Here is a 20,027-nt window from a genome sequence, read left to right as displayed (position 1 = left end):
TTCTTGTTGAAATCATTTTTCAGGAAAATAATTTTAGTTGAAAATATTTTTCGGTGTTTAGTTCATACGGAAAATCAATAATGGTAACGGCAACGACTATGATGACGGCCATCGCGCAACCTTAGGCAATGAAGGAGATCGAATGAACTGTGAGAGAGAATGCGTGTGAGAAGAAAAAACTTAAACTCGAAAAATAGTCTATAAAAATAACAAAAGAAAACCATTTTTACCTAGCTTAAAGGAGATTTTCCTAATCTACCAAAAAATTATCACATCACAATAAAAATAAAAATAAAAATAAAAATAAAAAAATAAAAAAAAGGTTTAAAAAGTTTTGTCAAACAAACCATAGAGTTATAATATAACTAGAAGGTCAACTTTGAAACCGCAGCCTTATAATAACCCTGGGATAAATTGACTTCTTCTTAAGGATACATGTATTAATTGTCATTTAAGCAGAGCCTGGCCAATAATGTAATAGTACTTCAGATGAATGAGATGATTAAGAACTCATTCTGTGGCAGTAGCTTTAATTTTAACTAGCTCTCTGGGAGTGAAACTAGGTAGTTAATGTCTGCCTGATAGTTGCCGGAAAACCCAAAAAAAAAAAAAAAAAGCATAAATGTCTGCCCTATCAATAGATGTGGAGATCGATTTCCAATAGGCTTCGATGATGAATATATAACATCCTAGGAAGTAGGGAAAATTAATAATAATAATAATACTGATATTGATTTTGAGAGAATGACAGTTGATCACAAAGGCCCATGCACAAAAAGGGTATATAAATTAAATAACCCCCACCCACCCAGGCATAGTTTACCTCATGATATGAACATGAATATATATGTCTAAGTTTGAAAAATACCACTCCCATTAACATCAGAAACTTTAAAGTTTTGTCACTGCTCATTCTCATGCCATCATTGTTACTGATGGCGATGGAAAACTTATTTTGTAACGAAGGTGATGAAATAGAAAATAAGATTGCAGGTGACGATCTCTTGTCCTTTCAGATGTCAAACCGTTGCACACATTGGGATTGCCTTTTGCATTAGATTAAAAGGGTTTTTGCTGATTTATTTATCATTTATTTGTTTTCTTGCATTTTTATGGGTTCGTTTTTTCATGTTCTAGTCAAGTTACTTTATTTTCTTTATATATATATATATACCAGAGGACACTCTTTCATGTTCTCCAACATAAAAGAGTGACTAAAAAAATATTTATGAAAAAAAAAACAACCGAGAAATTAAATCCATTGTATGTTACTTTCTTTCATTATCGATAGGTACTGTTTTAATTAAAAACTCATGAATACGTATTTGTACGTACCAGAATATATATATATATATATAGGAATTACGAAAAATACAAAATATAAAAAATATATATGTAGAGATGTATTTCACAACTTTTTAGGCATTAAAGTGGGTGTTATGGTGGTTGGTTCTATGTTCCTTAGGAATTTAATTGCTTTATCTTCAAACTCTGGCATCCAACCACAGAAAAATATGGAAAAGATGATAAGAAAAAACAAAAATATGAAAAGGACAAGGAGATATTTAATAGTGAATTGAACAAATAGGACCCCCCCACCCCCTCTTGTTCTCCATCATCTTCTTTCAATTTTTATTTATATTTTTTAACTAGGCTTTGGTGGAAGGAGACGTTTCCTCGTTTTTCAGCTGTTTGTATCTTCTGACACGCTTCGAGATTGCATTTTCATCATATTTTACTACTTTTCATAAACGCAGACACATCTCTCTCTAAAAAAAAAAAGTTCTTTTGTTGCTCATCAAAGGGTGCCTGCCTGCATCAAATGATTTGAAAAGGGGAGGAGGGTCAAATCACGAAGAAGTTCCCCCCTTGTTTTTGATCTGTTCGCAGGTACTTCACTCAAAAGCTCCATAAAAGAGAGAGATAGACCAACATGTCCATATGATCATCTTCAAACCAAAAAAAAAATAAAAAAAAAAATAAATAAATAAAAAAATACATATATATAATTTTTTTTCTAGTTAAAATGGGCATAAATGTTTGGATAATGAGGTGAATATAGATGGGTATCTTTTTCTCAGCCTTTTAATCTCTCTCTCTACTGCCTTTTTAGTAGCGCGGTAGCAGAGATTTGAGTCTGACAGAGAGCTATTCCCTTATATAGATGGATGAATCCTATAGGTAGAATATAGATATATAGAGCATGCATATATAGTCAGGTGGGTGTGCTTGCTTCTCTTTTGATGTATTCTTGCCATAACCGTTGGATCTTCACTCTCTCTCTCTCTCTCTCTCTTTCAAATTTTAATGGCTTCTGGATCATTGTAAGCCAAATTCTTCTTTCCTTTGCTGCACAGAGATGATCATGAAGCACGTGTACTCTTGGATTTTCGTCACACCAGGTACCAGTATTATTAACTAATCTCTCTCTCTCTCTCTCTCTACATCAATATCTTTACCTCTTTATCTCTCCTCCCTCTCTTTCGGTATATATAAACCAGGCTACCTTCATATTTTACTCCCTTTCCTCCTCCTCCTCTTCCTTCCTCTTCTTCAAAGTTCTAGATCAGAATTATAACAAAAAAGTGGTTCTTTTAAGGGATTTTGAAGCTATAGATTGATGGGTTTGCGCACAAACTTCTCTGATCATTACATAATGAATTTTGTGATCTTTTTGCCTCTTGATTTCACCAGGATTTGTCTGAAAAGTACAAGACCTTCACAGAGTACTCCATAAGTCACCCAATTCCCAACAGAGTTCTCTTTCATGGGTTGACTCAACCTCCCACATATTCACAAGGTATTTATTTCAAGACACTTCTGTTTACATGTAAGAAGATACAGATTCCACTGATCAGTTGTATTTTTTTTTTCATGAATCCGCTGATCAGTTGTAGCGTTTATGTGTATGTTTTGTGTCTCTGTTTTGTGTTTTTGTGTTATCTGGATGTGAAGGCTAATTAACTAACGTGGTCTCTTTTCAATGAAGTAACCTCAAGAAAGAAGATACATAATTTTCCAAGAATCCCCGATGGCGACGTACTTTCATGGCAATTCCGAAATCCAAGGAGCCGATGGCTTACAGACCCTCGTGCTCATGAACCCAGGTGGCTACGTCCAATACTCCGACACGCCACCAACGTCACATTCCGCAGCCAACAACTTCGTCTTTCTCAACTCCGTTGCTGCCGCAGCAGCAAACTCCATGAATCTCCCTCACGCGCCGTCGCCCCACACCCAACAATTTGTGGGGATCCCACTTCCCGCCACGCCCCATCAGGACCCCCATTCTCAGTCCATGCACGCCCACCATGACATCTCCGCCTTGCATGGCTTCATCCCACGTGTGCAGTACAATCTCTGGAACTCAATTGACCACAACGCGGCGGCGCGTGATACTCCACGCGCGCAGCAGGGACTGTCTTTGAGCCTTTCATCACAGCAGCCCGGGTACGGGTCGTCGCAGGCTCAAGCTCCGGCTATGTCGGGGGACGATATGCGAATTTCGGCGGGGTCTCCTTCTTCTGCTTCTGGGGTTACCAACGGTGTTTCGGGTATGCGGAGTGTTCTGCTGAGCTCCAAGTACTTGAAGGCCGCTCAGGAGCTTCTGGACGAGTTTGTGAATGTCGGTAATGGAATTAAGAGTGAGATACTGAAAAAGGGTGATCGGAGTAAGGTGACCGGAGAATCGTCGGTGGGGGCGAGCGTTGACGGTTCGGTAGGCGGTGAAGGAAGTGGTAAGCGTGCTGCTGAGCTATCTACCGCCGAACGGCAGGAAATTCAGATGAAGAAGGCAAAGCTTATTAACATGCTGGATGAGGTACGGTTTTTTGTAAAAAGGAGTTTTGTTTTCCATTTGATTTGGAGTTTTGTCTTCGACTTTTTGTTGGGTCTTTATCAGCAGGTCTGAAATTGTGTCAGGTGTTCTTTTCTTCGAGCCCTTCAAAATCTTTGACAAGTTTAGAAAGTTAGTTTCCAGGGAATTTCATCGCAGATTCTTGTAGAAAGATAAATTAATGGGTATATAAAGGTTGTTAATTTTGTAAATGAATTATTTTTATCTGAATTATTTTGTTCATCTTGTGTTATACGAATTAGGTGGATCAAAGGTACAGGCAGTACCACAACCAGATGCAGATTGTGATCTCCTCATTCGAGCAAGCGGCTGGAATAGGCTCGGCAAGAACATACACGGCGCTTGCTTTACAAACAATCTCAAAGCAGTTCCGGTGCCTGAAAGATGCAATAACGGGCCAAATCCGAGCCGCAAATAAGAGCTTGGGCGAAGAAGATTGCCTTGGAGGCAAGATTGAAGGCTCAAGACTCAAATATGTCGATCATCAACTTAGACAGCAACGAACTCTCCAACAGTTGGGAATGATCCAGCACAATGCTTGGAGACCCCAGAGAGGGTTACCTGAAAGATCAGTTTCTGTTCTCCGTGCCTGGCTTTTCGACCACTTTCTCCACCCGTAAGCATCTCAGAAAATTCTATTTTTTCCACCCATTTGAACCTGTTTCTTCAATTCAAAAGCTTACTGATTTTTTTCAATTTGGATATCAGATACCCTAAGGATTCAGACAAGCATATGCTTGCAAAGCAGACTGGTCTAACTAGGAGCCAGGTATATACGTACCCATCAAAGTATTTGGATTTCTTAGTGACCTTATTTGTTCTTTTCAAGTTGAATAGCTTGGAGATAATATTGCAGGTGTCTAATTGGTTCATCAATGCTCGAGTGCGGCTATGGAAGCCAATGGTGGAGGAGATGTATACGGAGGAGCTCAAGGAGCAAGAGCAGAATGGATCAGAGGACAAAACAAGCAAGAGCAATGAAGATTCAGCATCAAAATCCAGTGCTCAGCAGGAGAAGAGTCCTGCTACTGAAAATCAAACCAAAAGCTTCAATTCCAAACAAGACAACTCTACAAACCAGAATGGTGCTCCTGCAATCTCAATTTCCAGAGCTTCAACATCCCCGGTCGGAGGAAATGTTCGGAACCATTCCGGATTCCGTCTGATTGGGTCGTCGGAATTGGAGGGGATCACACAAGGAAGTCCCAAGAAACCGAGGAGCAATGAGATGTTGCATTCTCCAAGCAGTGTCCCATCAATAAGCTGCATGGATATCAAGCCTAATGCAGGAAACAACGAGCAAGTTTCTATGAAATTCGGTGATATTGAGAGGCAGAGCAGAGATGGGTACTCTTTCATGGGGAGCCAAACGAACTTCACTGGAGGTTTTGGGCAATACCCAATTGGGGAAATGGGACGGTTTGATGCTGAGCAGTTCGCCGCACCAAGGTTTTCCGGCAATGGCGTTTCTCTCACTCTTGGTCTTCCCCACTGTGAAAACCTCTCCTTGTCAGGAACACATCACACATTTCTCCCCAACCAGAACATTCAATTGGGAAGAAGAGTAGACCACATGGGGGAACCAAATGAGTTCGGGGGCATGAACACTTCCAACCCCCACTCTTCAGCTGCATATGAAAACATCAACATTCAGAACCCAAAGAGGTTTGCAGCACAATTGTTGCCCGACTTTGTCGCCTGATCAGTAAGACATTCATGGGTCCAGGGTATCTTTCTCATTTCCTTCCTGCTCTCTCTAATACCAGGGAACAAGGAAAATGCATGCATGGTAGTGTAAAGAAAGAAGAAATTTACTTACTTAGTATAGGTTTATACTTGGAACAGAACCATTTGAGGTCTTAGACAGCTTAGGATTTGAGATCGAGCATATGGTTGAGGATTGTATATTATTTTTGTTAGATGGATTGATGTCATAAAATTAGTTATCTGGTGGGTATACCAATAATATTAATGATTGTAAGTACATATATATATGTCGGTGTGATGAATGTGTATGATCCATGCATGAAATCAAGCAACTTTGGCTTCTAGGGTTCTAACAAAGAAAATGGAACCCTATATGTAACAAATTACTAATAATATAAAAACTGCTCTAATTTGTATGCTGGTATACTACATTCTATCAGCACGCAAGACAAAATGCAGATATATATTTCCAATAACTTTAATCATCGCTCTGATTTTTTACAAAAGCTTTTTTTTTTGGAGTATTTTAACATAGACAAAATTTTCCTCTAAATTATTTTTAATTCAATCCTGTTAAAATGTCATATTCTTAGAACACGTGATTTTCAAATGTATTTTCATTTGTTGATCCTATTAAAAATACATGTGAGAATCATATATTCTAAAGATTGTGACTGATATTAATTTAATAGATTGAATTGAAAAAAATTCTTTCTACCTATCTTCAAAGAAAACTTTGTCGTTTGGATGGCGCGGCAATTGGTGAATTATACATATAAATTGTTGAGATTGCTTCACGGGCAAGGATAATGGAATCTTCTTTCTTTTTTTTTTTTTTCATAAGCCTCTTTGTAAGACTTTTAACTACTATATGTAACTGCCATGAAGAAATTTTCCACTTAATCTTTCCTTTTTTTGGTTTAAATATATATATATTCTTTTGGTTTGGTGCTGCATGAGCCTTGGACTAATAAAATTAATTGCTTATTTTGACCTAAATTTGGTAGCATTAGTGGCTAGGGAGAGCACAATAAACTAATGATGATGGCCCATGGGACTCATAATTTATAACCATTTCAGAGAATGCGGAAAGAAGCTTTCAGAAACATTTTTCCAGCCGAGAAGTCCGCATTAGCATCTGTTTGTTCACAAGAACAAGTCACAAACTATATCCTCAAACAATCCATATGCTATATTTGGATCACCTGACATTCTCCACGGCAAAAAGGACAAAAGCATAACAATATCTGAACTTGAAAGGATCTACAATAATTATCTACCCGAATTGCTAATCATTTAAGCAAGTAATGTGAAGGCTCAAATAAATTGTGTTATCCAACGACCTACTCGGACAGGCAAATTTCATATAGAATCTTTCACATTATCTGTCCGAATTGTTAGCAATTCGGACACATAATTGTCATGGATGTTAATCCGAACGCGACACGATTATTCAGGGGACAAGAATCCAGAACCATCCATTTTTCTATAGGCCCAAATTAGACGGAAAACATTTGCTGTTCAGGGGACCAGATTTTCATTAAACTGAGTTTTCAAATCATCCCCATCAGAGGTTATCCATTAGCTGTTCTTAAAATAAGCATGCCAAGGACCTCAAGCTCATTCGCCATAGCATAAAAGGATATTATAATAATTGTCCTTTGATATATAAAACTGGTCCGAGTAAATTTGACAGTATGATTTCAGGTATTCCACAAAATCAAAAACTCAATTGTGACTACTTTTACGATTGAACAAGCCCTACATCACATGATTATAACACCCGAAAACTATACATTCAACAAGGAATTCAAAGCAAGAAATTTTGCCTTCTCTGATTTATGTAAGGATAAGTTTCTCTCTAGATGCCTTGATTGCTAAAGGGTGCCCAAAAGGATGGCCTGACAAAAATATGCAAAAAGGTTAGAGTGTGTTGGTCATAGCATGATTTCCCACTACCAATGATAGCCTTCTCTTGGCAACCTTGGACCTATAACACCAAACCTCAAATGCCTCAGTCAGGTCTGGATACCGAATATGCTCATTTCCTAGCCATTCAGTTAAAATCTCTGCCTGGTCCTCAGACGGCAAAGCAAGAATTATTGAAACCAATGTTGATTCCAAGGATTGCCACAGCTCACCATCTATTTTAACTGTCAGAGCATCGTCAACGTCACCGTCACAACCGACGGTATCAACCAAAGGTTTTGTAACCCTCACGAATGGAAGCCACACCTTCACTGCATGAAGCCGTTTTGCAGTTGGCAATATAACAGTGCCATACCCTATTGCCTCTAAAACTTTCGCTGCAACTTCAATAACTTTGAACCTTGTCTCAGTAATTTCAGCAGTTGGACTTGCTTGCTCAACAACCTTGACTATCTTATCTGATACATCAATCCAGTTGTTGACAAATTCTCTCATAATTTCCAGCTTATTCAGTATTTGACCAGCCCATGACAAATCAGAGATATAGGACTGAAATGACTGCATTATTCCTGGCCCACAAACTGATTCTACAGGTTCACACAATAAAGCTTCTAAAAGATTGTTGAATCTGGACAATAAACTCTTTACGCATTCTTTCACCACCAATTTTATCTCATCATCAGCAGTTAATAGAGGGGCATCGTCATCTTCAGTTATCATGTACTCGAGCTGCTCCTGCGCTGAAATTTTAAGATCATTCATTGGTGGAGGAGGAGACGATGTGGCAAATCGGATGGTTGAGAGAAAAATCCCCAAGATAGCTGATGGATTGACCGGTTGGAGACGGGCAAGAATGGGCTCTGTTTGTAATCCTATGTGTGGTATCATTCTTAGAATTTCCTCCTCCTCAGCCTCTTCCCACGGGACAGCTTCCAAGTACTTCACACAAGCAGTAACAATTTGTGGGCACCCAAGCTCGAAAGCCACCTGCAGTATGCCTAGGGCATTTCTAACACCATGCCACATTTCATCCATTGAGCCATCTATGACAGCATAGAGAAGGCGTAGAACATTGACATGGTAGTCAAAGTCAGATTCATGGCAGTAAACCTCAACACAGTTGCGTGAGTCAAGAATCTGACACGTTGGCCAATTCTCAGAGAGGCGGTCAGCAAAATACTCACTTTTTTCTATGAGTATGTGGGAATGACAGTATATCCAATCATCTCGGCCATCCTGTGTTCGTAGTCTCACAACTACATCACTGGTCGACCGGTCACCAATCTTGCCAGGAACCCGTATTTCATTTTCCTGAGAGCAAGGGAAGATACAAGGTACAGAAAAAAGAATGGGAAACTGAGTAGTTCGTGGACAACAGTGGAGGTCAAAAGACACATTTTGAATGTATAAGACAGCATTAACTTGGCAAGTTATAAACAAAACAAATTAATGTTCATAAAAGTTGATTGTGATACTGGACCAAAACAATGACAGTATTAAACAACAGTGAAATGGTTCAGTTAGAGTGAGTTATTGTAAATTATACAAGCAAGAGCCTAAAAGAAAGGAAGTTTAATATTTAATAATGCTACAACAAAGTGACATGATTACAAAATGATAAAATTTACACACACACACACACATATATATATATATATAGGAAAAAAAAAAGAAAAAAAAAGAAAGAAAGGCAAGAGGATAAACTTACAGGAGAGTCCATTGAAGCAATGGGCACTAAAGAGTATTATCTTTTATGCATTAACATTATGGCACCTGTACCGTAAAGAAGAATCTGCATGAAAAATCAATGTGATTGTAGAATTACAAACACATATTGGCAAAAGTAACTGCAACAGAACTACAAGGCACGTTAAAATCTTGCAATAATCGTTTCTACTATAATCCAAGATAACCAAAACAGACCTCATATGAGTAACCCAGAAGAATGTCACGTACAGATCTCCAACATGGTCTAAAAATTCTTTTCAATTGTAAAATTCCTGCATTTGCTATGTTTTCACCTGACAGATACCTATAGGAGGTTTTGTTATGTTGCGAATATAGTAGTTTCAATGGATAGTGAAGTTGTAACATGCAGCCTAAGTGTATTTTGTTAAAGCATCCAATCCAAAAACTTAAGCTAGTGGGTGGAGAGATCCAAAAAGTATATATTTCCATGAACAAGTATACACCCAACCAAACTTGCACAGCGAATGGAAGATAGGTGTTACAACCTTCAGAATGATCTTGAATTTCTCTAAGTTTTCTTTACACTTCATAACACCATATAAGGAATAAAAATACATAAGAAAAACTATTTTACCGTTAATGATAAAATGAAACTACATTAAACCGGGCAATAGTGTAGGACCTTGTAAAGATATTAGCAAGTTGCAGTGAGGATGATATGTAAGTTTACAGTTCCTTGCTTGGGGTGCTAACATACAAAGTTACAGTCAATTTCAATATGTTTTGTAGCTTTATAAAAAGTAGTATTATGAACCGTCTGAATGACGCTTATGTCACAAATTTGTAGAAGTTGGAGAGGATACATTGACCCCCATATCTTGTAACCATCTAAGCCACATAATTTCTACAGAAGTATGAGCCATGACAGTATTTAGCTTCTGAACTAGATCGAGAAACAACATTTTGCTTCTTACTTCTTGAAGATATGAGGGAGTCTTCTAAAAAGATAAAAAGTCTAGTAGTAGAGCATGTAACTCCAAATTAGAAGAAGAATGATCTAACAACCAACAGAACAAGGTGTCACTAATATATCAAAGAATACAAACAACAATAGACCAGCGCAATGATGTAGGGGGCAACATAAAGAATATTAGGCCTGGTAACTATAAGATACACAAGACATTCTATGATTTGCCAACGTAGAGTGGGATTCTGCAACGAAACTCTATCAGTAACTCAAAACTTAACATTAAGTTCCGGAGGTCTATCACTAACATGTTCATAAAATAAACAAGCATGGTTAGTGATCTCACTAGCATATAGAGTTATTAAAAAAAAGACTTCAAGTCCGACCCGCCCAACCGAACCAACCAAAATCAGATGGGTTCCAACTGTGTTGGGTCGGTGGTCGGAAAAAAAAAAATACCGAAGATGGGTTGGTTTGGAAGTTGGTTTTATAAGGCTGTGAAAGATGTTGTTTCGAGTGACATATCCCAAAACTCAGACAAAGAAGTGACATGTCCCAACTTTATGACCACTAGTAAAGATCATATGGTCTATACACATAAACAACAAAATCAAACCATACTTTGACGAGGACTAAAAGAGAGTTGAGTCATGCCAACTTTTAGAAAAGTCAATTTGTTGCATCATACGACTAAACTCCTCAAACCAAGCTCACAGTGCTTCTTTGAGACCGTAGAAAGTACGACTACACTCTACAAAATTGGTTAAGAGCACAAGAAATTCAAGGAGGCTGAATGTATACTTCTTGAAGATCACCATTAAAAAAGCATTGGTATTATTCATATGATATAATAGCCATTTGGGGGAGGCAGAAACTGAAATTAAGGTACAAACAGATGTCATTCAGGCAGCAGGAGCAAAAATGTCTTCACAATCAAATCCATACTCCTGAGTATAGCCTTTTCCAACTGAATGAACTTTGTAGCAGTCAATGGATCCATCAGAACATGTATTAATTTTGTATAGCCATTTGCAATTGGAAGTGCGAATAGATTACAAGAATGTTTTCTAAAATGAGCCTCTAGTTCTTCAACCACAGCCTTTTTCCAATGACGTATAGAAGCTGCCTCTTTAAGAGAGCAAGGTTCATGAAGAGGATGAATAGATGCCAGAAATGACTGATATGAAGATATAAAAACAAGTCTTATAATCCTTGAGCCAAGATGAGGAATTCAAGATTGAGAAGGATTCCTGGATTTAGTTGGAGGGGGTCAAAGGAGCAATAGTAAGAGGGACAGTTAGAGGACCAGAGGGCCCTTGCAAGGAGACAGATTCGGGTTGTAAATTAGTTTGAGAGACAAATGGAGAAGGAGCAATGTCTTCAAATACAGAGATATCAGAACATGGATCATGAAGTGGGGCAGAAGGAAGATGAGGAACGGACTCTACCATGGCAGGAGAATTGGTTGATGGAGAAATTTTATCATATAAGTTCTATTCTTGATTCTTCTTCAAATCTACATTCAAAGTGTCTCTCTAAGGCTAAAATTAATCTAAACTTTCACATCAATACCGAAATTGATACACACTCTTTAACAAAAAAAAAAAAAAAGGAAAGAAAGAAAGGCAGTTAACTCGCATGTTATTACACAACCAAGGGTCTTCAAAGGATTTATTGAGCATGTATAATTTTTCTGTTTTGAGCAGGATAAAAACCAAGGATCCAACCTTAGAACTACATGACACTAAAATAACTAGTCTCTATCTCAAAGAAATTCCCAGGAAAATCGTGTTCAGAAATTTTGTTTCTTTCATGAGATGCCATATTCTAGCTTAAGGAACCAGCAGCGTTTTTTTTCTCCATAGACATAAGAAACCATAGCCTTCAAATTTGCTTCTTGACTAATATTCTGACAATATAAAATTAGACTAATTCTTAATTTCTTCAAGCAATACTCTGTTTTCTTCTGTTACAATTAAATACGAATATTGGCATCTCCTTCAATATGTGATTGCCTATAACTTCTGTAGTCGCTGATAAAAGACCATTTCTAAGAGCCATAGCTTCGTAGAAGCTAAAGGAACTGAAAAGTTTCTAAAGAACACGTGTAATGTACCGGGACTCTGTTAGAACACTACACAAGCAGATGGATACACCAAAAACTGCAAATTTTATGCAACAATTGATTGGATTAAGCAAGTGGGTGAAGGGAAAATGAAGTAGTTTCAGGAAGTGGGCACACATTTCGTCCTTTACTAATAAAACCCAGATTTCCTATTATCTTTCGGTGCACCATTCACCAAACTCATCTTGCTTTTTGTTTTTTGTTTTTCTCCAAATTCTCATGCTTTTTATAGCAACTTCTGGAGGCTGTAATTATAGAACGCAATCACATTCTGGGCCTAATAAGTACAGTGGAACTAAACAATATGTATGACACAAAAAAATTCATCCATTGTACAATAGAAAACAAGAACTTAAAGTGAAATTGGAAGCCAGAATCAACCAGAAGCTCAGCTCAAAGTGAAGCCAAACACAAAAGCTAAAGAATAGCTGCTTTTCCAAGAACTGAATAAACAAAAGAAAAAAAGAAAACAAATCAAAACCCAGTTAGAAAGAGAGAATCGGTACCTCATTCATTCGTTTCTATTTCGCATGAGCAAGCAACCCAGAAAGCTCTCCTCTCACTCTCTCTCTCTGAGGGTGAGGGTCAAGTGGGTTAGAACGAGCTTTTTGGTTGGTTGTTTTCTTCGCTGGTGATCGGCCGCAAAGCACAAAAGTTGGGCCAGGATGGAGAAAGAGCCGTCTTGCCTCTGATACGGTCCTCAAAAGCTTGGGCCACGATAACCCGAAGCCCAATCTGCTTGCCCTTTGATTTAAGATGCAAATTGATAGCAGAAGAAAAGGATTTTCGTTTTGGAGTTTGATGCGGCAGTGGCGGTGGTCATGGTGGTTAACAAATTTCGCCAAGAAATTTACTTTGCTTTTACAAAACAAGCAATTTCAAAGGCTAAAAATGTTAAAGTGTTTCATATCGCCAAAATATACATTGACCTGAGAACTTTATAATTTATGGATACCCCTCCTCTCTCAAGGCGTCTTTTGAGAGTGAGTAAGGCCCATTGGACTTTAAAAAAAAAAAATAAAGACGTGGATGGAGATGTGTGTATTTTCAAACACGTTTGTCTGAAAATAACTAATTCCTCTTCCTAGGTAATGCTATATATCATATGACAAGCTATCTCACTACACTGATGTAATATTCAAGGATGGAGTAAAAAATATTATGAGTAAGGGCCAAAGTGGTGCACATCTTATAGTTATAGCTTGAAATATTGGCAAGGGACCAACAAGCCAAGCAGTTCAGTGATTTTTGTGTGTAGTGGTTTTGGGGTCCATAGAGTGAAACAACTTGTGAAAATATAACATTTACATTTTAGTAAGATTGTTGAGCTTGTGTGGCCCTCAAATGGGTCTTGCTAGTTTGATTAAAATCTGCGTAGGGATTCATATCATGAGAATCGAATATCTTTATATGGAATTATGGGTTAGTTTGATTAGAGCCAACTGGCCTTTTGGGTTTTATTGGCTAGGGGTCAAAATGTTAAGTGGCTAATGGCCCAACACTGGTGACCGGTGAAACCCCCTTGTAAAAAAAAATTCCAAACCAATGATGGGGCCTTGCCCGTATCAATCCCCTTTGCATCCATCTTTGGTGATATTGTCAATTCACCTTTAAATCAACCATTATTAAAAGAATAAAAATAAAATAAAACTAAAAAATTCAACAGTGAATTGATAATGGCACATCAACATAGTGGGATAGTAGTGGAATAACCGTGTAGTATATAACATTGGATTTGGCTTACATGTGGTAAAAATAAAAAAACATATGAAATCTTTTAGTTTTTTCAACGGTCCATGTTTAATTTCAAGTTTTCTGTTGCTGCAAGGACTAACCACAATGACTCAGAGCCGCCTTCTTAGGGGAGCTCCTCTCTGCAAAATAGGAAAGTGGTCATCAGAAGGCTATCGGTCCAAAGATCAGAAGCATTCCGACGTTTAAATCAATAAAACCTTTAGATGAAGGAGAGTAGAGCTAGTAAAACTAGATAAAAGGGAGTAAGAGAGTGTGTATAGGCTTAGAAATGCATAGGGTATATGAAAGAGTGCATCCGACAGTGTGATAGCCTTAGTGTGTGTGCTTCTCTCATGCTTCTTTGGGCTTTCTTAGCACTCAAGCCTTAGAGGCATGATAGTAGGGCAGTAAACGAGCCGGTCCAAGCCGAGTTTTGGTAGTTTTGGACCGACTCGTTTTACTAGGCCCCTAAATAAGCCAAGCTTGTGCTTGAGCTGGGCTAAGAAACCCTTTTTTGAACTCAGGTTGTTGGTTACATACCCTAGCTCGGACTCGAGCGTGGGCTTGCTAAGGATGCAATTTCGAGTCGATCCAAGTACTCAAATGGCTCGAGTCGACTCAAGCTCGAACTACACTCGAAATTTTTGGATTGTTTTATCCAAGCTCGAGCTCGTTTAAGAAGCCTTTTGAGCTCTAATTAGGCAGCTTAACCCAATTAGCGCTCGTTTAGTGTGATTTTAAATTGTTTTCAAAAAATTTGAAAAACACATAAAACTTAATTCTAAAGATATCAATTATCAAATAAGTAATTTCGGGCATTTACAAGCAAATTCGAAAAAGGAAAGAAAGAAAAAAAAAACTTGAATTACAGATAAGAAAAAGAAAACTACACAAATTAAAGAAATACAAATGAAAAAAGAGATCAAAGTTACATAAATGACTAAAATACAACATAAAACAATGTAATCTCATATGCCCAGATTCAAATGTAGTCAAAACCAAAATTTACATAGAAAAAGAAAAAAGCATCCACCCACATTCAGATATAGTCAAATGAGGCCACAAAGACCAGCAAATCCCACACATAGACCAAAAATTAGAACACCCAATACGCTAAAAACACAAAAGAAGCAAATACCCAACTGATGTGACTTCTTCTCGTTCGCCTTGCTCTGCTACTGATCGATGGAAGCTTTTTGTTTCTTCGTTGCAATTCTTTTCGTTTGTGATTTGGTAGTCTCGATCCTTACAAAAAAAAAAAAAAAAAATGTAGCAGTAGATCGCATAAATCTTTGAGAGAGAAACTTGCTGGCACGAAGGCAAACGATGACACTGGAACACTGAGAGAGGAGATACAGAGGGGAGCGCCTGGAGCGGAATATAAGAAAAGTCAAATGAAAAGTAATGTAGAAAATGAAACGGTGCATGAAAGAAAGTGGGCTCTCTAATGGTCTTTAGGGTTTATTAGGATTGAACAGTCAAGATGGTGAGATGTGTATGAGCTCTTTTATCCCCAATCGTTCGATCAACTTTTAAGTGAGTGGGGGTAATTTTTTTATATAGATTCTTTTTTTTTTTTTTTTTTTATATAGATAGTGAGTGGGGGTAATTGATTGCATTTAATGCAGATGATTAGAAATGGACGGTTAGGATGTGCCTAGATAAATCCAGCGGCTGGGATGTGTTCATGGGTCTCTAGAATCTGCATGAACAATACGTGTTCAAGTCCGATCTTCAAAAAAAGATATCAAAAGGTCAGATCAAAAGCTAACCGTCTTATTTTATCTTTTTTTTTTTTAAAAAAAATATATATATTTGACGATCTGATCTGATTTTTTTTTTTTTTTTTTTTTTGAATTAGATTGTCCAGTCCGATCTTAAAATACATAAATAGAATGTATAGAAAGATGACTTCCCTTACACCACCTCCATTTAATTTTTTTTATTTTTTATTTTTTAAAAAAACTTACCTTACACCACCAAATATAAATGAATTAACATTTTCCGTAGTTTAATGATATTATTTATTCCAAAAGTTCTCTTTAATTTTTATGATATGATTATCTAACACTTTAAACATGTATAGGAAAAGGCAAATTAGTTCTAAATAAATTAGTATAATTTTAAATTCGTGTAATTTTAAAATGAATGTATAAATCTATGTGATATTAATATGATATGCTTATAGAGTGATGGTTATATTCATATGATAATGATATAATGATATAATCTATACACAGGGACGGAACTGGACATTTTAATGAGAGGGGGCCAAATAATTTATTTATTTATTTTGAAGTAGGGGTTAAAGTATATATATATATATATATATAACCAAATTTTAAGTAAACCCCTTTATTAAATCCCTTTCATTTACTTTAAACAAAACATCTACAAATTGTAAAGCTTCTTCTATTACTACCCGTGAAATATTTAAAAAAAAAGCTTTGATAATAAAATTATTGTTTAAAATGAAATGAAATTAGTTGAAGAGATGATAAAAGGGAATGGGCGAAGGGGCCAAAAAAATTTCTTGCTAAGGGCCAATAAACAAAAAACCTTATAATTTTTTTCTTCTTAAGAGTTGAGAGGGCTATGGCCTAGCCTATACTGGCTACCTCTCCCTCCGTCACTGTCTATACATCGTATGATTATATTATATTCACATTCTTGATTGGAATGATAATTCATATGATAATATGATCTATATTGTAATGTCATGGGGTTGCTGAAATACTTTTCTCAATTACGTAGTGTTTGGTAGTAAATTAAATCCTGGTCGTTCAATCTCAGCTGTCTATTCTTTTTGTAAGAAAAATGGCGCCGGCCGGTCAGGTGTCGGCTTCTTCTTTGTAATTCATAATATAATATTTGATTGTTAATGAAGTCACGCCCCCTGAAACGTGCTTCGATCATATATTTTTTGTCGCTGGAACATGTTTTGGTTGACTACCCAACCATAATTCTTGCTGTTATGGCAACTACGCAACTTGCACATCACTGAAAAATGAAGTAATTTGAAACCTGCAAGAAATTCCAAATCTTGCTCAAATTACATATATATCAGTAGACAGTAGGCCTTTCTCTATCTATATTGAATTTCCAGCCACTTCTACATATATATATCAGCCATTATTATATTTGGATATACACAAACTTTTAGGCATATATTTATTATATATACCCATAAGGCATAAACCATAAATTTCTTTCACAAAAGCTCTAAGTAATGAACAGCGTACAAAGCATCCATCCATAATTAATTACGTACAGCAAGAGAACATGACGTTTGTAACTTTAATTACATAACCAAGTTTATAGCATTAATTATTTTTTTTGGGGGGGGGCGGAACATTTGCCGTCGAATTGTGCATATAATGGATCCGGCTACTATGCAGTATTAAAAAGTACTGCAAATATGCGGTAGTTTTTACACCGCATCTCAGCCGTAAATTTCTCAATATTATTTTTCAGTCTCTTTTATTATTTTCTTTTATTTCTCTCTCTAGTCTTCCGTCTCTCGCTCGCCCTCTCTCTCTCTCACCCAAGCAAAACCCAAATACAATTGGTGGCCATTAATCTTCCTCCATGCTGACTACTACACTGCCCTTCATTTCCTATAGCTCAATTTCTCTTCTTCACTCGAAAACTTCACCTTGTCACTCGAATTCCTTCATATTCCAGGGTTTCATTTTCCTCCTTTCTATTTTCTTCCACTTTCTTCTCCTTCAGGTTGGGGTAGAAAACAAAGATTTTATGCCCTCCAATGAGAGATTGACACATCAGCTTAGAACAATAAATGCAAATGTGGTAAAAACATAGGATCTAAATTCCCTTCTTTAACACTTTTGGCCTTAAAAAAAAAAAAATAACAGAAAAAAAACCCTCCCACCATCAACCTTCAACGGCGCCGCCATCGTCGTTTCCGTCCACCAACCAGATTCGGCCAACAGCCACACAACCTCCGATCGACAGCCGACCTACCCAACAGAACTGCCAAACACCAGATCCCAGGATCCACACCACAAATTGTCGAAAAAGCGGCCGGAAACGCTCATCTCAACCATAGATCACCGGAGAGCACGATGAATAGCCCACATGGGCGATTTGAGTTATCCATCTACAAGTATTTGAGCAACAAGTTTTCGGGTTCTAAATAAGTTATCCATTTGCTTTTCGATTTGTAAATTTTGTTTATTTTTTCAAACAAGTCGCCACCAATTAGAAGCAATTTCGACAAAACCCAGAAAAGTTTCCACAACTAAAAGTTCCCCAGAATAATCTAAAAGGTTTTGTCTTTTGTTTTTTTGTTCGTTTGATTTCTCTATTTTGCGGTAATCATGTACCTCCATATGTCTGTGCTAGTTCTAGTGTTTCTGGGTTGCTCATCTTTTATAAAGTTTCTGGGTTGCTCGTCTTTTTTTTTTTTTTTTTTTTTTTTTTTTTTTTTGTCTCTGGCGGCGTTTGAAGTTGAAGAAGCCGGCGAGATCTGGAAACTTCCCGGCGGCTGTTGTGGGATTTTCAAGCGGGTGTCCAGCGTCGAGCAGTGGCGGCAGCAGCGTCTGGGTGGGCGGTGCCTGCGATAGTTTTTTTTTTTTTTTTTTTTTAAGATTAAAAGAGTGAAATGAGGGTTTAGATCCAATGTTTTGCTAAATTATGCTAACATATACTTTTCTTATTTAATGCTGATGTGTCAATATGTCATTGGATGGCAATCACCAAGAGATTTTTGCCACTGCCTGATTGAAGTTATCCCATTTTTGGTTTAGTTTGGGTTGAGGAAGAGAGCAACAATTGGGGGGAGAGAGAGAGAGAGAGAGAGATAAATAATAATAATAATAATAATAATAATAAAAGTTAAGGTTTAAATACGTTTTTGGTACCTGAGTTTTGAAAACTTTATTTTTTGGTATCTGAGTTTCAATTCGCATTACAGATGGTACCTCCGTTTTGGGAAAAATATCAAATTAATACATCAGTCAAGTTTTCTGTCCAAAAACTAACGACCCGCCAAAATTAAAAAAAATATATTAAAAACTTTAAAAAAAAATTAAAAAAGGAAATAAAGAAAAAAAAAAAAAAGGGGGTGGCTCCCTTGGCCAAAATGGGGGTGGTTGAATTTTTTTAATACTAAAACACGTGTCAATCCTTCAGGGTTGACACCTGACAGGCCGTTAGTTTTTGGACGAAAAACTTGAATGAGGTATTAATTTGGTCTTTTTCCAAAACGGATGTACTATTTGTGATGCGAATTGAAACTCAGGTACCAAAAAATAAAATTTTCAAAACTCAGGTACCGAAAACATATTTAACCCAAAAGTTTATAGTGTTAACATTGAATAGGCAAAAGAGCTTATTAATTGTTCATTCTCCAAGAAAAAACTACATTTCAACCGTAATGTTGGGGAGAAGTAAAGGCTGATACTAGTCAAATTTGACTATTATAGGGAATTTGCCTACTCTATTGAAGATGCTCTTATATTTTAATACAGAAATCATGATAATGAAAAACTGGCACATAATTATATACATAGTCATAACTTTCTTCTACATAATCTATTCGAGTCATTAACTCCTTTTACTAGAAGCCCCACCCCGGGTGTCCCACGCTTCTAATGATGCCCGTTATAGTGACCACTAATCAAACATGGTTGCATCGATCACGCTATAAAACCTTTGGATCCAAGCCAAACAAACATAAATCTCTAGACCATAGGGTCAAGCTTTAAAATGAAATCCTAATTATGCGATGTAAACCCTAATTAAACATTTAAAAACCCTAATTACCAATTTCTGCTAGTGCCAATCATTTGATCCTCAGAGGTCAAACGGTCAACACTCTGTAGTATGTACAGTAACCAAAATCCTATCGTCCAACCTAATATCAAACTTTCAACACGAATCCTAACAGTTCTACAAGGTCCAACAATCATCATTCATCAAGTTAGTGTTAAACATGAGTATAGGTCACAAGCATTGATAGGAGACACAATGGATTCTAACCCGTATCTTGCAAATTC

At 37.0% G+C, this 20,027-nt stretch overlaps 2 protein-coding genes across 6 annotated transcripts; one reads left to right on the top strand and one right to left on the bottom strand.

The window, feature by feature from the left end:
* Nucleotides 1-1,674: 1,674 nt before the first annotated feature.
* On the top strand, nucleotides 1,675-5,842 carry LOC133872399 (BEL1-like homeodomain protein 1). Of its 2 annotated transcripts, none has more exons than XM_062309903.1 (7): nucleotides 1,675-1,890; nucleotides 2,358-2,402; nucleotides 2,695-2,800; nucleotides 2,990-3,820; nucleotides 4,099-4,472; nucleotides 4,565-4,625; nucleotides 4,713-5,842. In XM_062309903.1, exons 4-7 carry the CDS (start codon nucleotides 3,032-3,034, stop codon nucleotides 5,556-5,558), a joined length of 2,070 nt encoding a protein of 689 aa, XP_062165887.1. In that variant the 5' UTR covers nucleotides 1,675-1,890; nucleotides 2,358-2,402; nucleotides 2,695-2,800; nucleotides 2,990-3,031; the 3' UTR covers nucleotides 5,559-5,842. The 2 variants fall into 2 exon arrangements, with proteins under 2 accessions (XP_062165887.1, XP_062165888.1); XM_062309904.1 differs by lacking the exon at nucleotides 1,675-1,890 and adding an exon at nucleotides 2,032-2,219.
* Nucleotides 5,843-7,193: 1,351 nt separating this feature from the next.
* On the bottom strand, nucleotides 7,194-12,915 carry LOC133874221 (BTB/POZ domain-containing protein At3g05675). 4 transcript variants are annotated; one of them, XM_062312090.1, is made up of 4 exons: nucleotides 12,780-12,910; nucleotides 9,416-9,524; nucleotides 9,201-9,284; nucleotides 7,194-8,803 (listed from the first exon to the last, which is right to left on the bottom strand). In XM_062312090.1, exons 3-4 carry the CDS (start codon nucleotides 9,210-9,212, stop codon nucleotides 7,487-7,489), a joined length of 1,329 nt encoding a protein of 442 aa, XP_062168074.1. In that variant the 5' UTR covers nucleotides 9,213-9,284; nucleotides 9,416-9,524; nucleotides 12,780-12,910; the 3' UTR covers nucleotides 7,194-7,486. The 4 variants fall into 4 exon arrangements, with proteins under 4 accessions (XP_062168074.1, XP_062168077.1, XP_062168073.1 ...); XM_062312093.1 differs by having other exon boundaries at nucleotides 9,201-9,265; XM_062312089.1 differs by lacking the exon at nucleotides 9,416-9,524 and having other exon boundaries at nucleotides 12,780-12,915.
* Between the last annotated feature and the right edge of the window lie 7,112 nt (nucleotides 12,916-20,027).

The sequence above is a fragment of the Alnus glutinosa genome, chromosome 7, assembly GCF_958979055.1.
Source record: "Alnus glutinosa chromosome 7, dhAlnGlut1.1, whole genome shotgun sequence".
Taxonomy (NCBI): domain Eukaryota; kingdom Viridiplantae; phylum Streptophyta; class Magnoliopsida; order Fagales; family Betulaceae; genus Alnus; species Alnus glutinosa.
The sequence above is the reverse complement of the archived record's forward strand: the minus strand, read 5'-3'. Positions and strand labels throughout refer to the sequence as shown.

Coding starts and splice junctions, on each gene's coding strand:
- LOC133872399 (XM_062309903.1), top strand. CDS start 3,032: ATGGCGACGTACTTTCATGGCAATTCCGAAATCCAAGGAGCCGATGGC. Junction 3,821..4,098: donor TTATTAACATGCTGGATGAG/GTACGGTTTTTT, acceptor TATACGAATTAG/GTGGATCAAAGGTACAGGCA. Junction 4,626..4,712: donor CTGGTCTAACTAGGAGCCAG/GTATATACGTAC, acceptor ATAATATTGCAG/GTGTCTAATTGGTTCATCAA.